Genomic DNA, 25,402 nt, shown 5'->3' with positions numbered 1-25,402 from the left:
TTCCAGAGGCAATCCATTCAGCTATTGAATTATTTGACTAGAGAGTTTATGTCATTTGGTCAAACTTGAATTTCCCTTTTTAAAATTTCCATTTCTTGATTCTCCCTTGGGATTACATATTTTAAGACTGATTCCTCTTACATAAGTTAGCCCTTCAAATACATGAAGAACTCTTATCAGTCTCTCTCCTCATTTACACTTCAACCAGTAATCCAGTGGACAAAAATCTGGAGTCTGAAAATTGTTGTTCAGTTCTTTTTCAGTTGTGTCCTACTCTTCTATGTCAAAAAGATAAGTCTAAATCTGTCTTCAGTCATTTACTAGTTGTGTGACATTAAGCAAGTCCCATAACCTCTGTCTGCTCCAGTTTCCTCAAGAGTAAAATGAGGATAATAATATCACCCACTTCCCTATTTTTTGAGGATTAGATGAAATAATATTTTCAAACAGTGCAGAATCAGATATTAAGTGCTTAATAAATACTTACTTTCTGCTCCTCTCCCCCATTAGATAGTATCTCTATTACTGGTCCCTACCATCTGAAATTTATGTTCTCCCAAGATTTAACTAATTAAATTGTTGTTCTAAGGTACTGATTGGTAACTATAATGTCATTTGTGTCCCTAATGGTATTTTTTCAAACAGAAAATACCTGAATTATTTGGACTGAGCAATAGGGCAAAGGAAAAGAACATAAGGATTGATTATAAGGCAATTTCTTCATCTTACCACAGAAGGGATGTTCTCATAGACTAATTCATCATCTATGGTAGCCTATTTCATGCTCTTCAAAGTTCATTATTCTCTCCCACCCTCATTCAGATTAACTTCATAAAATCAGCCCAAAGATATAAAGACTTCAAGATAATTTTTTCTCATCTTCATTGATTACATTTTCCTATGGTAGATAGAAATGTTTGTGGTGACATTTCATAATGCAAACTTGAATGGTGTTTTAATTCAGAAGGGACATATAAAGTATGCATGTTGAGAGCAGTTTCTAAAGAAGTACAGTGAGGAAAGAGTGATGGATTTGAATCTAAGGACCTTTTGTGTAATTTTGAATAACTTGCTTTACCTCTTTAGGCCTCAGTTTATTTATTTGTAAAATGAAAGTGTTGTTATTCTTAATCTTTGTGTATGTATGTGAGAGAGAGAGAGTTGTACCCCTTTTGCCTATTTGAAACCTACGAACCTCTTCCCATAATATTTTTTTAAATTTTATTTTAATTTATGAAATAAACAAATATTTCCATAAGATAATACAATAAAAAAGACAATTGCATATGAAAGTGTAAATCTACTATATACAACTTGCTATTCCTTTCAAATATATCATATTATTATATAAATTTCTTTTTTCTTCCCTTCTTCCTTCTCTCTGCCTCAGAGATGACAAAAATTAGACATAAATATGTAGAGATAGATGGTATATATGTAGAATGATTCTAAACTTCTATTCATTTCTTTCTCCGGATGAAAGCACCATCTTTCTTCGGATGAAAGCACCATCTTTCTTCATATGTTCTTTACAGTTTATATATATATATAAAATTTATTTATATATAATTCATTATATATTTATACGTAAATATATACTATATAATTGATATCTTATCAAAGTAATTTATCTGCTCAAAATCATTCTTCAAAAAATATTGCCATTGCTGTATACAATGTTCTCTTGGTTCTGCTCATTTTGCTCTTCATTATTTCATGTAATTCTTTCCATGAGTTTCTAAAATCATTGAGTTCATCATTTTTTATAATAGGGTAGCATTTCATCACAATTTTATACCACAACTTGATCAGCCATTACCCAATTGATAGGCATTTCTGCAATTTCCAGGTTTTTTGACATGGCAAAAAGAACTTCTATAAACATTCTTAGAACATATAAACATTATTTTTCCCCTAATTATCTTTAGAAATTGGCTTAGCAATGGTATATGGTTATAAATGTGAATTAAGTTTTAAAATAAATAAAAATAAAATAGGGTTGCAAAGAAAACCAATTATGTTTAAATGTTTTATCTATTTACATCTCTCATCTCTTATCAATCTATTGCCTATCATCTGTCTTAATACTATTTCTATTATATATCTGTGTTTGTCTCTATCTCTGTCTCTCAAAGTCAAAATATTGTACATGTATACCCTATATCAGATTGCCTGCTTTCTTAGGAAGGGGAGGAGATAAGAGAGAGAAGGAGAAAAAATTTGAAACACAAAATCTTACAAAAATGAATGTTGAAAACTATCTTTACATGCATTTGGAAAAACAAAATACTATTAAAAAGATGATGAAGAAAATATATTCAACCTATGTTATCTAAGGCAGAAGTATCAAATATATTGGGATCCAACAGACAGAACCAGATTAGAACATGATCAGGAAGTATTTAACAAAATAAATAAAAATACAGTATAATACAGATAATATTAACAGAGAGAGCAAGAGAGAGACAGAGACAGAGAGAGAGACACAGAGGCAATATTTTAAAATATTTTTCCATATTTGTTGTGTTGCCCAAGAAAAATCAGATTAAAAGTGAAAAAAAAAAAATGAGAAAGAAAAAACAAACAAAAACATGAAAATATTATGCTTGGATCCTCATTCAATCTCCATAGTTTTCTCTCTCAGTGCAAATAGGATTTTCCATGCCAAGTCTATTAGAATTGCCTTGGATCACCTCTTTGCTAAATCTATCATAACTGATTATCACATATTCATTCTTGCTGTTTCTGTATACGGTGTTCTCCTGGTTCTGATCACTTCACCCCGCATCAGTTCTTGTAAGTCTTTCCATGACCTCTGTACTTTCATTATCTTTAATGGTTAGTTAATTGCTCAAAGCTGGGAAGTCATTATATTCACACACATTACTCTTGCCTTTTCATTCTTTAACTTAAAAAGAGGACATCTTTTCTTACTCTTAAGTTTAAGTATCTTCTCTCCTCTTACCTCCTACCAATAAAAATAAAGCTTAAGTCTTCCCTCACTCCCCAGTTGTTAATGCTGCCAATATCATCATCTTATTCTTGTTTTTCTTCCTCTTCAATTTTTCTAATACTATTCTCATTTGCATACATTGTGTGCTTCTACTTTCCTATAGCCTTCTAATAATACAAGGTAAATTCCTTAAGTATAAAAATTATTATGATTTTGTCTTTTTATCTCTAACACAATACAGCGTCCTACTCTTAGTAGGTAATTAATAAATATCTATTAAATTGAATTGCCCAACAAATCCATTTTGAGAAAATGTACAAAAATCAAATGCATATAAATTGAATCCTAATTAAAATAACTAAAGAAAGTTCAGTATTTAAAAGAATCCTGTAGTGGTGTTTTGTTTTTTTTTTTTTTGTTTTTTTTTTTTTTTTCACAAAGCAGTGAATGCAATGTTCAGTATCTAGGATGAGTGAGCATCTTGGTGAGAGGTGAAAAACTGCACAAACCCAGAATAAATTAGATTATCTCTCTTTAGTAGTTTGAGGGGTAGGAGTTGTTAGGAAACAGGCTCTAATGTGGTATAGAGGTAGCAGAAGAGAATTTGACTAATGAAATCTAGCACAATATTTGTCTGGTAACATTCCCTCGTATTTCCTCTAGGGACTGGCTACACTAAGTCTCTTTGATTCTTTTTTAATGTATGCATATTTTCCCTGTATTTCTGTCTCATATCTCTCTGTCTCTCTTTGTTTTTCTTTATCTGTCTCTGTCTCTTTGTGTCTCTCTGCCTCTCTATGTCTCTGTCTCTGTGTCTATGTACCTTTGTCTCTCATGTGTCTATCTCTCTCTCTCTCTCCCTCCTTCCATTCTCTTTCTCTCTCTCTCTCTCTCTCTCTCTCTCTCTCTCTCTCTCTCTCTCTCTCTCTTACTCTCTTTCTCTTACTCTCTCTCTCTTTCTCTCTCTCTTTCTCTTCCTCTCCCTCTTCCCCTCTCTCTTTCTTTCTATGTCTCTCCCTCTCTCCTCCCAGTCCCCCACGGCCTCTCCTTCTCCCTTCCCTCCCCTTCCCCTTTCCCCTTCTCTTTTCTTTTGAAATCTTTTTGCTTCCACTTCTTCAAAAACCATTCTTTTTGTGTTTATGATTTCCACATTTAAATATCTAATCATGACTTTCTTTTGAGTCTTACACACAACTGTTTTCAGAACATCTCCAGTGGTATTACTGGTTTATTACAATTTCATAAATACACGAAGTGGCCATAATTTTGTCAGCATAAGAAATTCTCAGTGAGAGAATTTCTTCTGTCAATGCAGATTGTCCCTTTTCTTTTCCTTGCTACATAAATTCTAAAACCCTCTGAAACATAAAGAGATTAGATACCCCATAGTCCAGCTCTTCATCCTGAAGCCTCATTCCACTCCTGGAATCCACATAGCAGAAGTATCTTTTCCTTCACTTTTGGGTTTCCCTCTGAGGACTCTGTAATATTCTCTCTAAAATGTAATGTTCTCTGTTGAAGTTTTCTTGGAGTCTCTGGGAGCAGCCTTCATTTCAGTTCAGTAATCACCACGAAAACAGCCAGGTGTTAAAGTCAAAATCCTTTCTTATCTCTGTCAACATCTTGTCTCCTTCACTTGGGGCTCAGCTAGTTTTCTGGAGGCCTTCCAGAGTCTTGGTTTCAGTGGAGAAGCGAAGGAGAAGAGCCTGTCACCAAGGTGGTGTGAGATGGAATGAAACTGTTTGAGTCCAAAGATTTGTGCTCCAGCCTTTAACCTCCAGGCTTCTGTCTGCTTGTCTCTGAATCTCTGAATCTCCCTGGTTGAGGCTTCTAACTTATATGCTACACACTGAGTACACACCAATCATTATATCACTAGGAAAATATTGTAGGATTAAATCAATACTAAACTAGATTTAACCATTGTCTCCTCAATTCCACTTAGTACCTTGTTTCAAGTTCTGGCCCATAACATCTCCTTGTAGGATTAAATCAATCATACTGAACCATGCTAAATTAGATAACTATTGTCTCTATCAATTCCACTGACTTAGTAACTTGTAAGAATCCTTTGTTTCAAATTCAGAGTTCTGGCCCATAACATGACTCATCTCAGGAATAAGGAAGGTGGCCAGGAGAACAAATTGTGTCTTAGTCTTCTCAGGATGTACAGTGGATGACCTTCCATTCCAGGTACTTTTGGGTTCCAACCACCCCAACTTTCAACTTCATTTTATGTGTGTTGTCTTCCCCTATTAGTGAATAACATTCTTGAGGGGAGACATCATCTTTCTTTCTTTTTACTACTTTTTTTCAGTTGCATTGAACTCTTGGCAAAGACACTGGAGTGGTCTTTCCCCTCTCTGTATGTATGTAGAAATTGTATGTAGAAACTGAGTCAAACAGGGTTAAGTGACTTGTCCAGTGTCACATAGCTTATAAATGTTTGAGATTGAATTTAAACTCAGGAAGATGATTCTTCCTAATTCTGTGCCCAAGGTTCTATCCACTGTGCCACCTAGCTGCCCCTAGTATATACACTGTCATATGGAATCTTTTATCTGAATTAACTGAGCATATAATCTCTAATCTAAATCATGAGAACAGCTACTAGAGCTCCAATATAAAATGCCAGAAAGAAATTATAGAAATATGTCAAGTGATGTCAAGGAAAAGTGAAAAGATACAGTTTTAGGAGCCTTGTAGCCTAAAATACTTGCCCCTGGAATGTTGGGATCAAATTCCTCTTCATCTATTTATTACGTCTATGATCTTATACAAATAGCTTTAACTTTTACTGTCCTTAATTTCTTCTTCTGTAAAATGGAGGTAGAATAGATGACTTTTAAGAGTTTTATGAGCTCTAAATCCAGTAATGTTTCTTATAATTTACCCAGACCTCAGGAATCAATCCTTTCTCCAAGTACTGCGAAACATTCATTTGATACTTTGTATATCTGTTACATTAAAACGTGTGTATTGATTATATTAGTACATAATAATCTTAATTGATACATTAATAGTCTTGTATCTTTTGAAGAATCAGGTTATTGATCCTAACTCTGTCACCAAACTGCAATCTATTATTGTATAAGTCACCTCCCTTTTCTGGGTCCTCAGTTTCTGCTTTTGGAAAATGGATCAGCACTCTAAAGATCTTTCAAAACTGATAACTCTGTGGTCTCTGTGTTCAAGTAAACTACAAATCCCTCAAAAGGTAGAACTAATCTATAAACTTCTTTGTTTCTCTCATAAGTATTAACTAATCAATCAAGTCAACAAGCATTTATTAAGTGCTGCTATGTGTTCTTCTGATAACATGTGCTCAATAAAAATTTGTGGATAACAATAGCCATTACAATATCCTCTGATCTAGAAGGTATGGACTCTAGAAGATATAGGGGTGGGGGGGGAGGAGGGAGGGAGATATGTATAATCACAACACAGAAATATATTTAAATCCTAGTTACATATAATCCTCAGTGAATGAGTCATTCTGAATAGCCAAATTGTTGTTGTTTTCCAGAATGCTTATGATTTTGCAAATTTTTAACTTTTTATCTTAACAATTCATTGGTAAGTTTTCAAAATGCAATTTTAGCTGAGTTTAAATATAGCATAGTGAATGTAGTGTAATATTTTCTTTCTTACTCATGAGGTTGTATTACAGTGATCCTTTTAAGGCTAGCAAGTTGAATTCAGTTTGCCCTTACATTAAATAGCCCCAAGGCTACTTTGATATTTAAATATTTTCCTCTGCTTATTTTTTGTGCTTGCTTTCTTGCTGTCAGACTGTTACTTGGCACTTATTCCACTGTCAGGATAACTGTCTCTACCAATTCTCCTATCATAAACTAATTTACTCGAGGCTTCAGAAAAATCTGAGAACCAAGAAGTATTAGAACTGTATGTTAAATAAGAGTAAATAGCCCCACTCAGATTCTAATAATTGCTCTGAGGATCTTTCCTTATAGGGAAGTGCATGGACTCATCTGCATAGATATATATTAAATATCACTCATATGAAACTGAAACTCAAATATTTCAGTACATATTAATTATTAGCTACTAGAAGTAATATTAAATTAATCCAGAGAATATTAGAAAGAATAGAGTCTAAGGTCAAAAAGACATGGCTAACTATTGTCTAATAGGCCATTGCAATATTTGAGAATCCTAATAGCAATTCCTATTTATATAATGCTTTATGCTGCCAATTACAGATTGTCCATCAACAACTGTGACTTTCCCCAGAAAGTTATATGTACTTTTAAAGAGCCCATATTAGCGCTTTAGCAATGTTTTAATCATTTTTATAGTACCTCATAGTGCTTGTTTACAGTATATATGCTACTATATTGACTTTAAAACAATATAAAATAGCTTCTTTTTTGTTGACATATTTTATCCAAAGAATCTTAGAATTGAATGATACCTGGAGATCATGTAGTTCAAAGTTTCTTAAACCCCATCTTATATGGGGTTGCATAATTGAAAGTGGTGGTCACAAAATTATGATTTATTATCAGTAATATTTTATTTGTATATCTATTTTATATGCCTATATACGCAGGGCTAATAAACCTAGGAATAAGCCTTTTAGGTGGTTTTGTCCACTTCAAAATTTGTTGTGAGGAACTAAAAAGGAAATGGTGGCAAAAGTATTTTGGAAAAAAGTGTAAAATGCTATCTGAATTGAAGGTTTCATTGTTATGACAACCTCCATTTTACAATGAAATGTAAAGGAAAGTGAGGCACAAGCTTTCATCCTGGTAACATTCCCAGTGATAAACAACTGATTAATCAGTGCTAGAAACAAAACTAGAGTACAAAGCTTTTGGCTCTTATCCAAGTTCTCTTTCCATGAAATCACTTTATCTTGATCTTTTTTGGTACAGTATGTGTTTTTCCCCCCACATAGCACAAGAAAAATGAAATGTGGAGTTAGTAATTAGATTGACTTTTTACTCAAACATACCAGAATTCATATATAAAAAGTGCCATTCTACAAACTAGGGATTTTGTATATTTATTTTGTATGCCTATCTCACTCCAAAAAAAAAAAAAAAAAAATTCAGCACATTTCTGAACTCTATTTGGGAATTATTTTCAGATCCAGCTCATTGAACCGCACAAAAAAATCAAACTCATCCATTAATTGTGCCTTGTTTTTCAAGTTAACGATGTCTTACCTAATCCATAAGACTTGACTCCAAATTATTTTTATTTACTTTGAAAAAATGAAGCAATTTTAGAAGATAAAAATATTTCAAAGGTTTTAAAAGAATATGCAATTAGAAAAAAATCCTAAAATTGTCACAAGCAGCGTGGTTGGGGTGAGCACATAGATTCATAAGGGAATGGCTTTGAAAAGAACAATTATTAAATTCTAGAAATACTGCTACATTCAGAAGTTGAAGAAGGAAAAGCAAAATAGGCAGTCCATGAAAAGAGCAACAGGATCCAGAGAAAAGGTTGTGAAGAAGGTAAAAAGTAAAACCTTATTTTTGATTACTATTCATATTTTTTATTGTTCAGTCATGATTTCATTTCATATTTTCTTGGCAAAGATATAGTGGCTTGCCATTTTCCTTCTTCAGCTTACTTTATGGATGAGAAAACTGAGGCAAATGGGGTTTAAGTGACTTGCCTAGAGTTACACTAGTGAGTATCTGAAGCGGCACTGGAACTTAGCTCTTCTTGACTAGAGACCCTGTGCTCTTAGCCATTGAATCACTTAGCCATGTATATTTTAATGTCAGCTAATTCTGCTATCACTGGCTGATGATTAATTACTTATGATATGAACTAGGTCACATATACAATAACAGAAGTATGATGCAGAGAAAAAAATGCTAGTCTTGCAGCCTGAAGACCAGGGTTCAAATCCCTTCTAGCTGGATACTTTTGGTCATCTTTTTAACTTCTCAGTTCTAAGTCTTTGATTCTATAATGACAGAAAGTGTGATTTATTCCTGGAAGCTTCATTATATTTTTAAGTCATATCTTTTTTATAATCTATTTAATTAGTAAAGATGACTCCCTACAAAGAAATTTTCTGTCTCAATACAGATGTAGAAAATCATTTGTCACCTAGATTCTGAGAGATTTGCCAGAACACTCAAAAGTAAAGGTAGTTTCTCATGGTTATACAGTCAATAAGTATCAAAGACAGTACTTGAATATAGACCTAATGCCCATCACAAGTACATTTTTTGTAGAAAACTTATGAACAAAGAAATTTTTCTTTAGGTTCATGCATAACTATAACTAACTTAAGGCAAAGAACTCTGAAATATTTCCAGCCTTAATTGTTGATAATATGTATAAAATGTGGGTATTAATGACTAATTATATCCAAGTACATGACAATTAAGATTTAGTAATAAAGATTAGTTGGATTTTTTTTAAATTGAGAAAAAATAATAGCTCACATAATCTTGTATTATGAAGTATTCTTTAAAAGCCTTACTAGTTGCTTCTTCTTTCATTTTTTTTTTTTTTTTGGAAGGGAGGTAATGAAAGGAATCTCATATCATGTGAAACATGATTGGATTCCTTTATCAGAAAGCTGTTGTGGGCATTTAAAGAAATGTTATTATGACAATTATATTCCCAATTTTACTTTTATTTAAAGTGAAAGAGAGTAGCCAGAACTTTGTAAGAATTTCCCAAATGAGACTACAGATTATAGTTTTTGGAACCAACTATAGAATTATTAGCCAGAGAAGTCAGAGAAAGATAGGACTGTGTTAGATCTTAGACATGTTATTCCCGATAGGAATTAGTAGTCATTACAAAAGTTTGACATAAGGAGTGACAGGATCAGGCCTGTGCATTAAGAAGATTAAATATATTTATAGTCTAAATATTATTATTCATAATAATGTTCTGGGATACATAAGAGAGAGATTTTTAGGACTTGAATTAAAGTATTTTGGAATACATCTGAATAAGTAAGAATGAGCCCAAAATATATATTTCAGTAGCTGACTATTAAATATATATACTGCCCCATACCTGCTGGTTTTTATTTCAGTATATGGTTATATAGTTATAGGTACATTGGATATTTGTTTATATTGAATGCAATTTAATATAATACAAATTATTCATTTCAATTCTCACTCTACTCTCTATTTGTTCATAAATTGTTTGCCTATTTGTAAGTCTTACATATATGTTCCATGTTCTTCAAATTTTCTCATAATATCTCTCTTCATATTTAGGTCATCTATCCATTTTGATCTTAGTTTGGGAAGTGAAGCAAGATATTGGTCTCTACCCAATTTCTTCCAGATTGCTTTCTAGTTTTTCCAATAGTGGGTTGGTTTTTTTTTGTTTGTTTTGTTTTGTTTTGCTTTGTTTTTTTACCAAATGATGAACTCTTATTCCCCCAAACTTAAGTCTTTACATTTGACAAATACAGGAAGAAAAAAAAAGAAATTTACAAGGTAAATTTCTTATATTTTTAAAATGAATAGCAAGTTGTACATAATTTGCAGTTTCAAGTACAATCACCTTTTTTTAATCTACTATTTTATATCCTACTATTCTACATAGTGGAATAAACATATGGAAATGTTTGTTTATTGCAATAAAATTATTAATTAAATAAATTATAAATTATTTAGCTAAATTTTAATTAATTAAAATAAAATTTTAAAAATAAAATAATTATTTTAAAATTTTAAAAATTAAAAATAAATAAATAAAATTAGTTAATTAAAAATAAATAAAAATATAAAAATATTATTTAAATTTAAAATAAATGATTTAAAAAAAAACCTTCATTGAACGAAAATTTCTGAAATACAAGATGTTTCCAATTTTACCTACCTAAAAATGCATTTAGAGAGGTAGTAGGGCATAGTGAATAAAGAACTGGCCTTAAAGGCAGCAAGATCTGATTTCAGGAGCTTCTTCTAATACATACTGGATATTTGACCAAGCACAAGGCACTTCTCAATGTTCTAGATAAGTCTCTAAGGAAGGTACACATCTGAACCGATAAAGGGACTTTTCACATGCGAATATTGCCAAATCAGTGAAGTCACAGGTCCAATTCCTATCCCCGTTCTTGATCCATGGGAAAGACATTAAAGGCCTTTAAGCTAGTAGCGTAAATCCAAGAGAGCCAGTTCGGTCCCCTCTCACTTGTCCCTTCTCACCGCGGGTCTCTTTTTCCACAGGTTGCGATCTGATCCCGGTGCAGTATCTGAGATGGGGGGATCCGGAGCCAATTGCGGCCGTGGTGTTTTCGTGTCTAGGGCTGCTGGCCACCCTATTTGTCACGGCGATCTTCATCATGTACCGCGACACTCCGGTTGTCAAATCCTCCAGCCGGGAGCTCTGTTACATCATCCTGGCCGGCATCTGCTTAGGTTACTTGTGTACTTTCTGCCTCATTGCGAAGCCCAAGCAGATTTACTGCTACCTGCAGAGAATAGGCATTGGTCTCTCTCCGGCCATGAGCTACTCGGCACTGGTCACCAAAACCAACCGCATCGCCAGAATTCTGGCCGGCAGCAAGAAGAAGATCTGCACCAAGAAGCCCCGGTTCATGAGTGCCTGTGCCCAGCTGGTCATCGCATTCATTTTAATCTGCATCCAGCTGGGCATAATTGTTGCCCTTTTCATCATGGAGCCTCCTGATATAATGCATGACTACCCAAGTATTCGGGAAGTCTACCTGATCTGCAACACCACCAATCTGGGCGTCGTTACTCCCCTTGGCTACAATGGTTTGTTAATTCTAAGCTGTACCTTTTACGCATTCAAGACCAGAAATGTTCCGGCTAATTTCAACGAGGCCAAGTACATTGCTTTCACGATGTACACCACTTGCATCATTTGGCTGGCCTTCGTGCCCATCTATTTTGGAAGCAACTACAAAATCATCACCATGTGTTTCTCAGTCAGCCTCAGTGCCACCGTGGCCCTGGGCTGCATGTTTGTGCCCAAAGTGTACATCATTCTCGCCAAGCCGGAGAGAAATGTGAGAAGCGCCTTCACTACATCTACAGTGGTGAGGATGCATGTGGGAGACGGGAAGTCATCCTCAGCTGCCAGTCGCTCAAGCAGCCTGGTCAACCTGTGGAAAAGGAGAGGCTCATCTGGAGAAACCCTAAGGTAAACAAGGGGAAAGCTGCTGTCATTCTAGTTAGGGCCTTACTATTTCTATCTTGGATATTTTTAAAGGCTAAAAAAAAATTAAATAAATAAAAGGTTAAAAAGGGGGGGGGGGGTCAGGATGTGAGGTAAACCCCCTAGACCAAATAGAAAATGAGACCAGGAAATGTTAAGAGCAGAGACACTGGAAGGCATTTACAGCCAGAAGTATACAGGGATAAATGCTATGGTACTGGCTTACAAACTGGGATGGAGAAGAAATAGAGGGAAACATCACAAAAGAAAGGAGAAAGAGTCGGGGCTTGCCTGAATTTGTGATGTTTTTTGCTTCTACCTGATTCTAGCATCTAGATTCATACTCATATATGTAGCTCACATTCTTATTCACAGACATCAAGGCCAGTTCTTGGCTAGGAAACTGAGCTGTTTGGGAGAATATCCTTGAAGCGTTTGATGGTTGACTATTAGTCAGCTTGTGTTTATCATCTATTAAACTATCTAGTTCACCTTTCCTTCTGGCAAGGGCCATGGACAATGGAATTAAGCACATATTGCTTGGTCAAGGATTGGAATTTCAACCCCAAGTGGTTCTCTCCGTTAGATATTAATGTCTACTAATTAATGAATAGCAGTGAAATGTTGAAAATAACTTGAATCATCATAACTGCTCAGGTGAAAAATTTAGGACAGCCAAACAGTCGCTAAGGGCTTGGATGTTAGGGAGTAGTGGTTTCCATAGCAGAATATATCTAGTCCTATCATACTAACTTAGGTGTTTTGTTTTGACAAAAAAAATTTCAACTAAATTGGAAGGAAAAATCTGAATAATCTTGCTCCAGTAAGGCATTTTCAATTTTATTTTCTCTGCATGAAAATTCCTATCTAGTCTAACTGGTTCTATCAAAAAGAATTGCCACATTATATAAACCAAATGAAATGAAACATGGGGCTCTTTGTACTTAAGAGTGACAATGACTAAGTACTTACAGGATTTGGAGTTTCCCCATGCTGCATATTAGTCTTGGCTTACATAGATTGCTTCTCTTTACCTTGTCTCTGTTATTCCTGGGCTCTTTCCTCATTTTCCATGTCTCTTTCCATCTATCACAAATTCCTAACATTTTTGTGTCATAGATTCCTTTGGCCTTCTGGTGAAGTACTACGGACTCCTAAGAATAATGATTCTTAAAATCATAAAATAAAATGAATAGAAATTTTACAAAAGAAGCCATGTATACATGCATACATACATATATACATACACACATATGTGTATATACATATAACCTGGAATGTGTGAATATATTAAAATATATACAAACATATATGTATGTGCATATAATCTAGATTCTATGAATATTCATATGTACATATATGTATAGTTCACAGATCCCAGGCTAAGAATCCCTGAATTCTAAATCATATACTTTTCAATTAAATTGGAACTCCTGCAAGGTAGAGACTTTATCCATTGCTTCAATGGTGAATTCTTATCATAAGCTTTGCAGAATGCTCCATAAAGTAGATGTTTCACAAAACCTGTTGGCTGACAGTTTTACTTTGTTGGTCTTCCCAGGTTCATTCTTAGCATTCTACAGTTTCTGCTGCTGTAGTTTGCTACATAAGACCTTTTTTTTTTTTTTTTTTTTTTTTTTTTTTAGATTTCAAGAAGTTTACAAGGATTTGTTCTTTTGTAGCTAATGCCTCCAACTCTATTAGGGAGTGATCAATGAGCCCAGCTAGAGAACTGGGTCTATATCTATTGTGAAGCACTGGAAAAGCTAGTGACATTAATAGTTTGGGTTCCCCTAACTTCAAATCTGTATACCACTGCCTCCTAGTGTTGGTGATTATTGTTAAAAATTATATTTAAATGAAGTTGATGGATACAATTCCCCTTTCCTTAAGTGATTCTAGAGGGGCATGCCAAACATGAAATTGATGATGATACTATAATAAGAAGAATTTTGTCTTTGAATTCCATCTCTGACACTCAATTTATAAGAAGAATCATGGATTTTGACTTGAAAGGGACTGAATAAGCCATACAACTTTTCAGATTTTTACCCCATTTGTAAGTGATATTCCTGTTGATTACTTTCATTGCCTCCCTTCCTTCATCCTAGCAACTATGAGTTGAAGGATAAGCTGAAGTTCTGAATTAGAAGTAGGTCATTCTCTAACATGAATTTCTCAAATTGATCAAATAAAATTAATCAGAGAGATTTGCACTATCTATATCATATATATGCACATATATAGAGATAATTTATAAATAGCTAAGTAATAGATAATGGAAATAAATAGATAGGATAGATTCATAGATAGATAGATCAGTAGATAGGTAGATAAATGATAGATTTGTATTACCTACTTTATAGGGTTATAGTGAGGAAAATGCTTTGTAATTTTAATGTGATATAGATAAGTCAGTCTGTATTATTACAGAGTTGAACTCATTGATGCTATCCACATTGCTTTTGTAAATGACCAACATTCCTTTCCAATAGCTACTTTACTATTTTCATTTAATGCATTTTTAGGGAAAAGAGGTGGGGAAAGTCACTGGTGATGCTAGAAAAAATTGTTACCCCCCTCATTGTTAATCACTTAGTCAGTTGATTCAACATTCATGTGATTATTAATCATTTAATATGTTCCCAAACTTAGTTCAGTCTCTAATACTTAATAAAAAATTTCCAAACACTATTTTTTCCTTATTATTCCTACAACATGGTTCTGGGTGATTGGATTTGTATCAGTGCATTTGGTTACAGAAATCTCATTTGAATAAACACTTTCCAATATTCTTCAGTAGATAGATGGTTGTATCCAGGATTCACTAAGCACAGCTTAGAACTTTTTTTCTTGAAGGCCAGGTTCAAAGCACTAATGCCATTCTAGCAAAGTATTCTGAAGTATGGGTGTTCATAGTGTAGAAATATATTTCCCTTTTCAGGTAAATAAATGATTTCCCAAAGAATGTCTTAAATGCATCTTTATTTAAGATTTTTGTGATACAAAAATGTCCAACACTTCTAATATATTCATTCCTTGGGGAATTCAGCATGATTGTTGCTGATAATAATATTTATAGGTCACCTTGAAATACCACTTTATAGTTACAAAGGAATTTCATAGTTATCACTTAATTTGAGCCTTTCCAGAATCTATTCATCTAGGAAAGGCATGACTATTTCATCCCATTTTATAAGAGATGAAATTTAATCCTTAAGAGGTATAGTAACTTGTCTGATATCTGTACCTTTTTATCATCATCAAAATACGTTAATGTTTAAAAATGTTTGTGAAGACCAAGTCAGGATAAGCAAAAGTCCTTGGTCTTTATTCATGGTCAAAATGAGAGGAATTGGCACAGGAATCTCCACACCTCTCTTTTTCATCTTCTGCCCAAAAGTAACTGTGGGTTGTCTTACTCCACCTTCTAATTCCTCCTCCAAATCTCTGTGTACACCAACAGACTGAATCAGCACAGAATAGTGGGGTGGGCCATTTTCCAAGCATATGCTAATAAAGTATTGTCTAATTGGTAGTTAGCTTTAAGTGCTTGGTTGTCCAACCTCAGTGCATGAGCTCAAGAGTTTCAACCCTTTACAAATGTACATTTAAGACACAGTCTTAAATCAGAATTTCTTAATTTTTTTATACTTGAGATCTTTTTTCTCAAGAAATTTTCATGTGCCACTGAATATATAAGTATATAAAATAGTTACACATTAAACATTTAAAGATAATAAATCAAAATTTTGCAACTCCCACATTCACTTACATGACCCCATATGGAGCTACAATCCCCAAAATTAAGAAGCTTTTCCTTAAATAATGCATGGGACACAAAAAACTTATAGGTACCAGTAAGTATTCTGTAACTCTAATATATAAAATCCAGTGATCCTTCCTGTAAGTGGTAAAAAATTCCCATGCCAATATAGATAAATTTTCTGATCCACTTGAGTAGAAAGAAATCCAGGGATATAAATGCAAATTGGTATAGACAGTTATTGATGGAAGCAGTAGAGGAGGGAGAAAAAAAAGAGGAAAAAGAGAAAATATGGTCATCATAAACTAAGAGATGAAAGGTATCTTCAAAGCCATCCTAACCCCAATGGAAGAAACAGAGGTTAAATGATTCCTCAGAAGTTCAACAAAGTAGTACAAAAGCCAAGATTTGAACCCAGATATTCTGACTCTCAAATATAGCTCTCTTTCTACTACACCTTGATCCATTTTAGGTTAATGTGCTTTATACATATTATATAATTCACATAAGCCTGAGGGGATACAAGTGTTAGGATTTTCATTGTTTTGAGGTGGAACTAAGGAATGCCGAGTGACTTGCCCATGGTTACACAGCAAACAAGGGTCAAAGATGAGATTCAGAATCAGCTATCCCTAATTCTATACCCAAGCATTACTAGATAAAAGATCACTTTGTGCCATGATGTACTCAAGGTGTACCATAAACTTGGAAGATGCTAAAGAGAGCATATTGTTTCATGGCAATCTGTGAAGATTCTATTTCATAAGCCCTTCATATCTGGAATATCAGTGATGAAAATGCTCATATTAAATGCTGATACCTAAAAAGGGATTCTTCTCTTTAGCATGAAAGGGATGGAAAAAATTGAATTCTTTTTCTATGTCCTAGAAAGAATTCTCTCCTTCTTTCCTCCCTCCCTCCATCTTCCTCTCTCTCTCTTTTTCTCTCTCTCCTCTCTCCTTCTTTTCTTTTCTCCCTCTCTCCCTCTCTCTCTTCCTCCTTTCCTTCCTCCTTAAAAAGAAAATAGAACATCAGAACATATTGGTAGGAGCTCAACCCATTCCAGTGTGATCTACAAAATCAAATAGACTTACCCTAAATTGGATAGAAGAAAAGCCCTCCAAATCAGTCATATAATTCACTTAAATAGCAGAGAGAAGTTTATTTAAAAGGAATGAGTCACTATAGAGTTTTTAAAGAAACATGCTATTTATGCCACCTATGTTTGGAGGTCCCTATGATTAACATTCTGACTCTTGACACTAATTTATAGCACAAAGCAGTACTGCCTCAACTCATTGTCAAACTGAGAATGCCAGAACTCCATTTATCATTGTCCCATCAATTGAAAATTGACAAACAAAATGCTTGCTCTAGCCTAAATAAAGATGTGCATCTGGTGGCATCTTAAGTTCTGACTGTTTTCAGAATTGTACAATTCAGAATTCCCTAACTTTGTTCTAAGGTAGAAAGTTACCTGAGATGTTCAGCTATTGATAGAAAGAAAAAATTATATAAAAATAGATATACATACCCACACATATATACATGTATATACTCTATATTGGATAAAAGAAAAATCCTCCAAGTCAGTCATACAATTCATTTAAATAGTAGAGAGCAGTTTCTTTAAAAAGAATGAGCCACTATAAATTTTTAAAGAAAGATACTATCTATGCCTCCTATGTTTGGTGGTCCCTATGGTTAATGTCCTAAAACACACACACACACACACACACACACACACACACACACACAGATGTGTGTGTATAACTCTATAATATGTGTTGTTTGTGTATACAAACATGTACATATACACACATATGCTGTAGTACACTAAATTAAGATAGAATCCTTCCTGTGGATTTGTGCCTCTATCCAGAAATAAGAATGGTAGGTCAACACTAAGTTCTCAAAGTTTTTCTTCCCTTCAGCTGCTATCATTTGATGTTAATTATTAAATCATGTTCATGTGACTCCCACTTAACTATGACATTTACCTTATCTGTCTATCTGCAAATACTGTCCAACTTGAATGTTCATTGGGAAATTGTTTCCCTTAGGGTTAGGAATTAGGTAATAGAAAATGGACCCTTACAAATCTTAAATGTGAAACTTTAAATTCATACTAAATTGTTACTGTTTTTAAAAAATCCCTATAATGAATTAGTGATTCTATATGAAATCATTCTCCTTCCTCTTTTCTAACAATTCGAATTTCACTCGTTATTTGGGAGATCCCTACTTAGATCTCATCTCCTCTCTGAAGACTTTCCTGAGTGAGCTACTCTTCCAAAATTCCAACAGTGATGATCAATCTCAAACCTTTACTATTTTATGACAATATGTCTGATTTCTTAATAAAGTAAATCAAATCAAGTTAAAGAACATTTGCTTAACTGCGTGCCTAACACTGTGCTAAGCATTGAGGATATAAAGACAAAAAGAGGTCCTGTCTTCAAGGAGCTCCCATTTTAAGAGTAAAGACCCTGTACAGATAACTATGTACAAACAAGATATATATATAGGATAAATTGGAGATGATTTCAAGTGAAATTAAATTATAACTGGAGGAAGAGGTTTCAAGGGAAATCTCTTGTAGAGAGTACAATTTGAGCTGAGTCTTAAAGGGAAGAATGGAAGCCAGGAAGTATAGTCAAGGAAGGCGAGCTTTCTTGTTATGAAGGACAGCCAGTTAAAATATAAACAGTAGAAAGATGAAATATTGTGTGTGGAATATAATAGCAAAAAGGTCAGTGTCATTATGTCATAAAGCATGTGAATGTAGGTAAAAAGGATCAAAAGATCCTTAATAATAACAAAAATAACAATACTACAATAATAATAGCAATAAAAATAACATTTATCTTATACTTTATATGAATTATAAAATATTTTAAAATATTATCTTATTTTATCTTCACAACAGCCCCAAGAGATAAGTTCTTTCAGGATCCCCATTTTAAAGACAAGAAATCTGAGAATGAGGAAGGTTCAGTGATTTTTCCAAAGTCATAGTTAAATAAAGGTCTAAAGCAGGATTTAAACTCAAGACTTGAATCCAGATTAAGTAGTGTCTATATTATACTATCTTGCTTGAATGGACTATATTTTCTTCACTTATATTTTAATAAAATAAGTGATCATAAAAACTACAACTGGCTTCTTTAAAGAGGTCATATTCATTTTATGTTCTTTTATCAAAAGATTACTATACTGGTAGATTAGGGAAATAATATATAAAAATATATACACACATACACCACAGTTTATCTATATTTTAGTAAAAAATATTTTACAGACTCCTTTATAGTTATTTTTAGAAAAGATAGAAAGTTGGGTTCTAAATGATAATATAAGAGGTCAATTTATATTTTGCTAAATGGCCAGAATCAAAAAGGAATCATTAATGATCCCATGCCAACTTGAAAAGAAGTAGAGAGTCCCTTAGTTTTCTTAAGAATTTTTATCAATAATTGGGATAGTTTCAAAGTTTGTGCCCAAAGAGAACAAACTCTAGAAGGATATACCAACTGAGAAAGGTCCAAGTGTCTTCCTGGAATTAGGCCAAGTCTATTTCCAAGGACCAGTCTAGCTGAACATGGAAGGCTGGTCACCTGGAGATGATTTTTTTTTTTTTTGGCCATGGCAACCAATAAAGCAGGAAAAATAAAAATGGGCCCTCAGTCCGAAATTGCAACCTTCCAATTCTGCAATAATGGCAGAGTGGGCAGAATCCAATAAAGACTGCCAGAATCACAGTTTTTAATCTATCTCTAAACTTTTAATTTGATTTATTGGGACTAATGTCACTTCCCTGTCAAGTAATTGAGGGGATATGTTCCTAAATGAGCTAAAACATATGATCTTAACATTATTGCTGAAATGGAAACCAGAACAAAGGAAGTTGGACCTAAAGTAAAGTATGGTTTATAGGTAAGTGGAGAGGCAAAGAAGGATTTAGCAGAATAGATATTATCATATATTCAAACAGTATAAGAAATACCATTTCATCGTATTTGGTTGTCACATATTGAAGAACTAGTGAAAACCCACCATGGAAATAATTATTATATAGGCACCATTACAAATTACTAAAAATGAAGTGATAGAGAGATTATATGAAGAACTTGATAAGATCCTCCAAATCAAATCAACATATAATCTGATAATATAAAGTTGAATGAAAAATTATAATAGGGACAAATATATATGAAGGTATAATTAAGATAAAGTATGATTGCAACAAATTAGAAAGGACAAAAACATAATTATATAAAAGTCTATGAACTTTTTCCTAAAATTAAAGAGAAAATTGTTAGGCATTGAACATAGCTATCACTAAAAACCATCACAGAAAATGAAATGATTAAAAAAGGAAAAGACTTATCAGCATTATTGAGGTTATCTCTGACTGAACTATCTATATACACTCACATCATTTATCAGTATTATATTCATAATTTATAACAAAGAAAGGAAAGTAATAAGAAAAAGATATGACATACAAATAATATTTAACCTTGAATTATAAAAAGTTGTGAAAAATCCCAAATGGGAAATGAAAAACATAAATGACATCTATATTCATTTAATATTTTCATATAATTTTCATATAATAATTTCATCCAGAAATTAAGTAAATGTAAATTGCTACAAGGAGACCAAAGAATCTCAGATATACCTAAATCAGCAAATTAATTTATTTGCCAGATGGAGAGAGATGGACACTTGTGGGGTACACTGGGTAAGAATCTAAATCAATCTATAAAATATTATTTTTAAAAGGGAATGAAATTAAGTATCTCATAAACTGGAGAAAAGCATTGTAAAGTGAAAGCCATATAAAGGAAACAGCAAGACAGCCAACTAAGCAATCATCCCAATAAAAGATGAAAATTAAAAGAGGACTACATAATAGAATAAAAATGGGGAAAATGATGGAGGCAGGAAAATTATTAAAACAAAGTGTTTTCTCTATCAAATATTGTAAAAATACCATGCATGGACCTTAACATAACAGTCCCTCAAATTATTATAAAGTAAAAAAAAAATTTCAAAAATGTGAAAAAACTTCCAGATTTTATTTTATATTTGTGTGTTCATACATGTAAACATATGCACATATATGCATACATGCATAGACATACAGAGGATATCTATGCTATAAAAGATTCAATTGTGAAATCATTGAATTATGAACTTCTAAGATATTTAAAAGAGAGGAAGATACTAAAGAAATACAAGGAAAAAAATCTCAGATATTAGCAATTCCCCTCAAAAGGGGCTGAGACAATATTAACAACTACTGCTGTGTGTTCCTGTTTTCCTAGCTGTACACAAATTGAAGGCATTCTTGATGAAAATATTAGTAAGTGAGAGTCAACAATGAATCGCATCTTCATCATTTTGGAATTGATTTAAAAATTTGAACCTTTAACAAAATCTCATTTTATTATTTTTATTGCTTACCAAAAAATGGAATTCAACTAGGTAAAACAGGCTCCCATATAGCAAGATGTTTCTTCTGTACAGATGTTCAAGATCATTCAAGTTTCCTTGGAATTTGTGATAACTAAAACAGAATTGTTTTATGACTATCTGATAACATACATCAAATGAATATAGAACAGAGCAATATATGTTCTCCAAAAACATTCATCTCTATGATTGAGAAGGTCCTACACAATATCCATATTAAAAAAAATATTCCCTTTGGATAATTACATCCTTCAGATATTGTTTATGAATGACATTATTTATGTGAATTACATTATACCCTAAAGTACTGCTGAATTATATCAGTAATGACTCAAAGGAGACTGACCTGTTCATTCATATAGAAAGGATCCAATGGATGGAGACATTCATTGGCCAGATTTCAGCACAATTCTGATATATATTTCAGATAGGTAATACAGATGGACAATGACCTGGGTGCAGAGTAGAAAATGAAGGGCTAGTTTTTTGTACAGGAAACTGCAAAGCACTTTTACTTACCTCAAGCTTTCATTATCAACAAAAGTCCTGTCTTCAACACAAAAAAAGTGATGAATGTTCCTATACATCAACAAGAACTAGAATAGCCGTGTCTCTGAAAAAGTAAGAATGAGCATTACAGGGGCAGGGAAATATGAGAGGGTTATGTGAGCAAATTATGATATATGGATAATTATAAAGAGGATGATGGCCTCAAAGAATTATATAATGGAAAGAAAAGATGGACTTTTCACATGGCAAGTTCAAGAGATAGCAGGTGGACAGCTAAAATGATTGCTTCACTGCTTTTCTTATAATGTGGCAAGCATTTGGAAGGATCTGGTTATGAACAGAATAGAATGGTCAGTCATAGGTGACTAGTGACCTGCATTGCTGGATATAGACCAGAGAAGCATTCAAGTTTTTATTTGACTTGGATAAGGAAATGAAAACAACCTTATCAGAATTGTAATTGACTCAAATCTGAAACAGCTAACACACTGAATCATTAGTTAGGAAGCAAAATATATTGAAAGGCTAAAATATTGAACTGACTTGAGTAAGATCAAATATAATAAATAAATGTAGTCTTTCATTTAAATTCAAGAAATCAAAAATTATAAAATAGGAAAACTGTGCTTAAATAATAACTGTTCTGAAAAATAATTGAAGGTTTTAGTGGATAGTAAGTTCAGTATGATATAGATAAGTTAAAGCAATAATTAATTGCTTATCATATACCAGATTCTGCATTGTACTGTGTTAGGGATATAAATGCAAGTGAGAAAGACAGTCCCTATTCTCAAGGACTTTACATTCTAATGGGGAAGACAAAGCATATATGGAATCTGGAAAGTAAAGATAGGATAGTGATGAGGAGGAAGAGGAGGAATCCGGAGAGAGTCCAACTTAGAGGTGAAAAACATCTTTAGGATCTTTCCTAAAATGCTTGACCTGAGGGAGAGAGTCAGCAATGAGAAGAGGAAGGGCCCAGAATGAAAGTTTTTCAGGATGATAATGTGGCAAGTAAGGAGAAGGAGGGGTAGTCTAGAGAATTTCCAGATGAGAAGGAGATAAAGCATGGGGTCATTTTTCAACTGGTGGTCCTAAATGAGGCTTCTCTTCTCCTCCATATACTCCTCATTTCCTGCTCCCCCAACCAGTTCTTCTTCAGAGATATGACCCCAAAACACACTTCCTCCAGTTTCTAGAAATGAGTCAATAAGGCAGCTGAGATTAATGTGATGTTAGGCTTTCTAGAGAAGGATACAGTTTATTTAGGAATACTTTGGACAGCCCATATTTCCCTCTCTTCTTCCCAGAGAGCTTTAGCTTTACTCTTATAGCAAAGAGAAAAAGTTCTACAAGACTAACCAATCAATTGGTTAGGGAAAACAGTCCAATAAAAGTAATTGTTCCTCACCTCCACAAAGATCTAAATCTAAAATCTAAAATTGAAGGTTAATATGTAAAGGTCATTTTTTTTATATAAAAAAGAAGATGGAGAAGAATAAGAACAAGAAGCCTGAATCTCCTACCTTCCTTTTTCAGTAAAGTATACTATCGTCCAAGTCATTTATATACTTAGTCTTGCTACCACTATTGAACCTTTGTTCTCTATTACAACTCACATTCAATTGGCCTCCCAATTTTCAGTAACATCTCTTGAATCCTCTTCTTTATGTTTACTTATAATAGACTACCTTAATGAATATCTATCAACTCTCATATAAAGTCTTATTTTTGTTTCAATTTTTGTTTATTTTGGAAACTGAATCTCCCTATCTTACCTAGTCTGGAAGTGCAAGGAGTCTGATCCCATTGCTGATTAGCACAGAGGTTTGATTTGATCCATTTCTTATTTTTATTTTTACATGTCAACCCTCTACAAGTAGCCTGGCATCCCACTACTTCTGAGGGCTCATTGTAATTTTGCTTATTTGTGTGCACACAGGTTTAATACACTACAGCTCAGAACTCCTGAGCTAAAGCAGTCCATCAGTCTCCCCAAGAGCAGAGACATAAGAATTGCCTTACTCATGTTCACAGCATTATTTTAATATTCAATAAATGCTCTTTCTGCCTCTAGTCTTTTTCCTCTTCATTCCTTCCCTCACACTACCAAAATGATCTCTTTATTGTTCACATCTGATAATGTCAGTACCTTAATTAAAAACCTCTTTTGCCCAAGTTCCTCAACCTTATATTATTTAAATCCTTCTTCGATCTGACTATACTATACTGTCTGATCCTATTTCATGCTGTTTCTCTTTAATCTTCTATGTTCTGCTCAAACAGTATAACTTGATACTTATCAATCTCCTTCTGCTCTCTTCCACCTTTATATTGCATATTTCCTTCCACTTCCACATTTATCTTCTTTTGCCTTTCCTATGCTTCCTCCAACATCTCTTCTTGATTAAATCCTCTTTTTTCTTCAAAACCCAGATTCTTCACCTCTTTGATGGAGTCTTCCTTAATTGGCTCCACTTGTAAGTCAAATCCTTCCCAGCATTGTTTTAGCATTCCTAATTTCTTATATAGAACAGTGAAGTGGTACAGTGAATACAGTGCTGGGACTGGAGATAAAAAGATTCATCTTCAGGCATTCAAATTTGGCCTCAGACACTAGCTGTGTAACCCTGAGCAAGTTACTTAACCCTGTTTGCCTCAGTTTCCTTATCTGTAAAATGAACTAGAGAAGGAAATGGCAAATCACTCCAATATTTCAACCAAGAAAATGCCAGTTGGGGGTCACAAAAAATCAGACATATACACAATAACAACAATTCTCTTGTATTCCATTATGATAGTTATTCCTTCAAGTCAATTAAATTAGACCCCCTCTTGAAGGCAGGACTTAACTTTTTTGTTTTGTTTTGTTTACTTTTTGTTTATTCCTATTCCTTATATAGTATTTTACATGGAATAAGTGATTAACAAATAAATGTTGAGTTAATTCAGTTCAGTAATTTTATTTTTCTGTTCCCAATATACAACACATAATAGAGCTTAATTATTGCTGAATTTAACTGATGTTTTCCTCTTAAAATACAAATTTCAGCATTCTTTAAAGTTCAGCTTTAGGTGATTTTATGCTAAAGGTAATTTTGTTTGATTTTTTTTAGCTTATTTCTGTATTTCCTTGAAGAACTAGCCAAAGGGAAAATGAATGGGGCAGTGTTTTCAGAACTTACCTACATTACTTTCATTGTCCCTTTCCATTTTCCTTTTCATTTTGCTCTGCATTCCTCCTCCCTCTTTATTCAAAATGTATTTGTCTTTTGTCCTGTCCCCTAATTAGTATTAAGGTGTTAGTGGGTGCTGGTGACTTAATGGAAATTTTTCAAGTTAGATTTTTGGTTGTTTTGTTTTATTTTAGTTTATTTTCAGCTTTACAGCCCTCCAGAAGGATAAAAATATCTAGAGAGAGTTTGGTCTCATGGCAGCCTTAGAAGAGAGAGATTTAGGACCAAGACAGTACTCCCTATGTGACTCAAATCATAATTTCTGCCTATCTAAATAGGACATCCTCTGAGAGCCATCATGTTCCTTTG

At 33.4% G+C, this 25,402-nt stretch overlaps 1 protein-coding gene across 4 annotated transcripts in view; it reads left to right on the top strand.

Annotated features, from left to right (window-relative positions):
• Positions 1 to 25,402, top strand: part of GRM5 (glutamate metabotropic receptor 5) — a 725,366-nt gene that overhangs the window by 644,337 nt on the left and 55,627 nt on the right. For all 4 annotated transcript variants that reach the window (XM_051987299.1, XM_051987297.1, XM_051987298.1 and 1 more), the window contains exon 8: positions 11,146 to 12,085. In XM_051987299.1, coding sequence (XP_051843259.1) covers positions 11,146 to 12,085 — 940 coding nt within the window. The remainder of the gene's footprint in view (positions 1 to 11,145; positions 12,086 to 25,402) is intronic.

This window comes from Antechinus flavipes, chromosome 3 (assembly GCF_016432865.1).
Source record: "Antechinus flavipes isolate AdamAnt ecotype Samford, QLD, Australia chromosome 3, AdamAnt_v2, whole genome shotgun sequence".
Lineage (NCBI taxonomy): Eukaryota > Metazoa > Chordata > Mammalia > Dasyuromorphia > Dasyuridae > Antechinus > Antechinus flavipes.
This window is presented reverse-complemented; position numbering and strand designations above follow the sequence as displayed.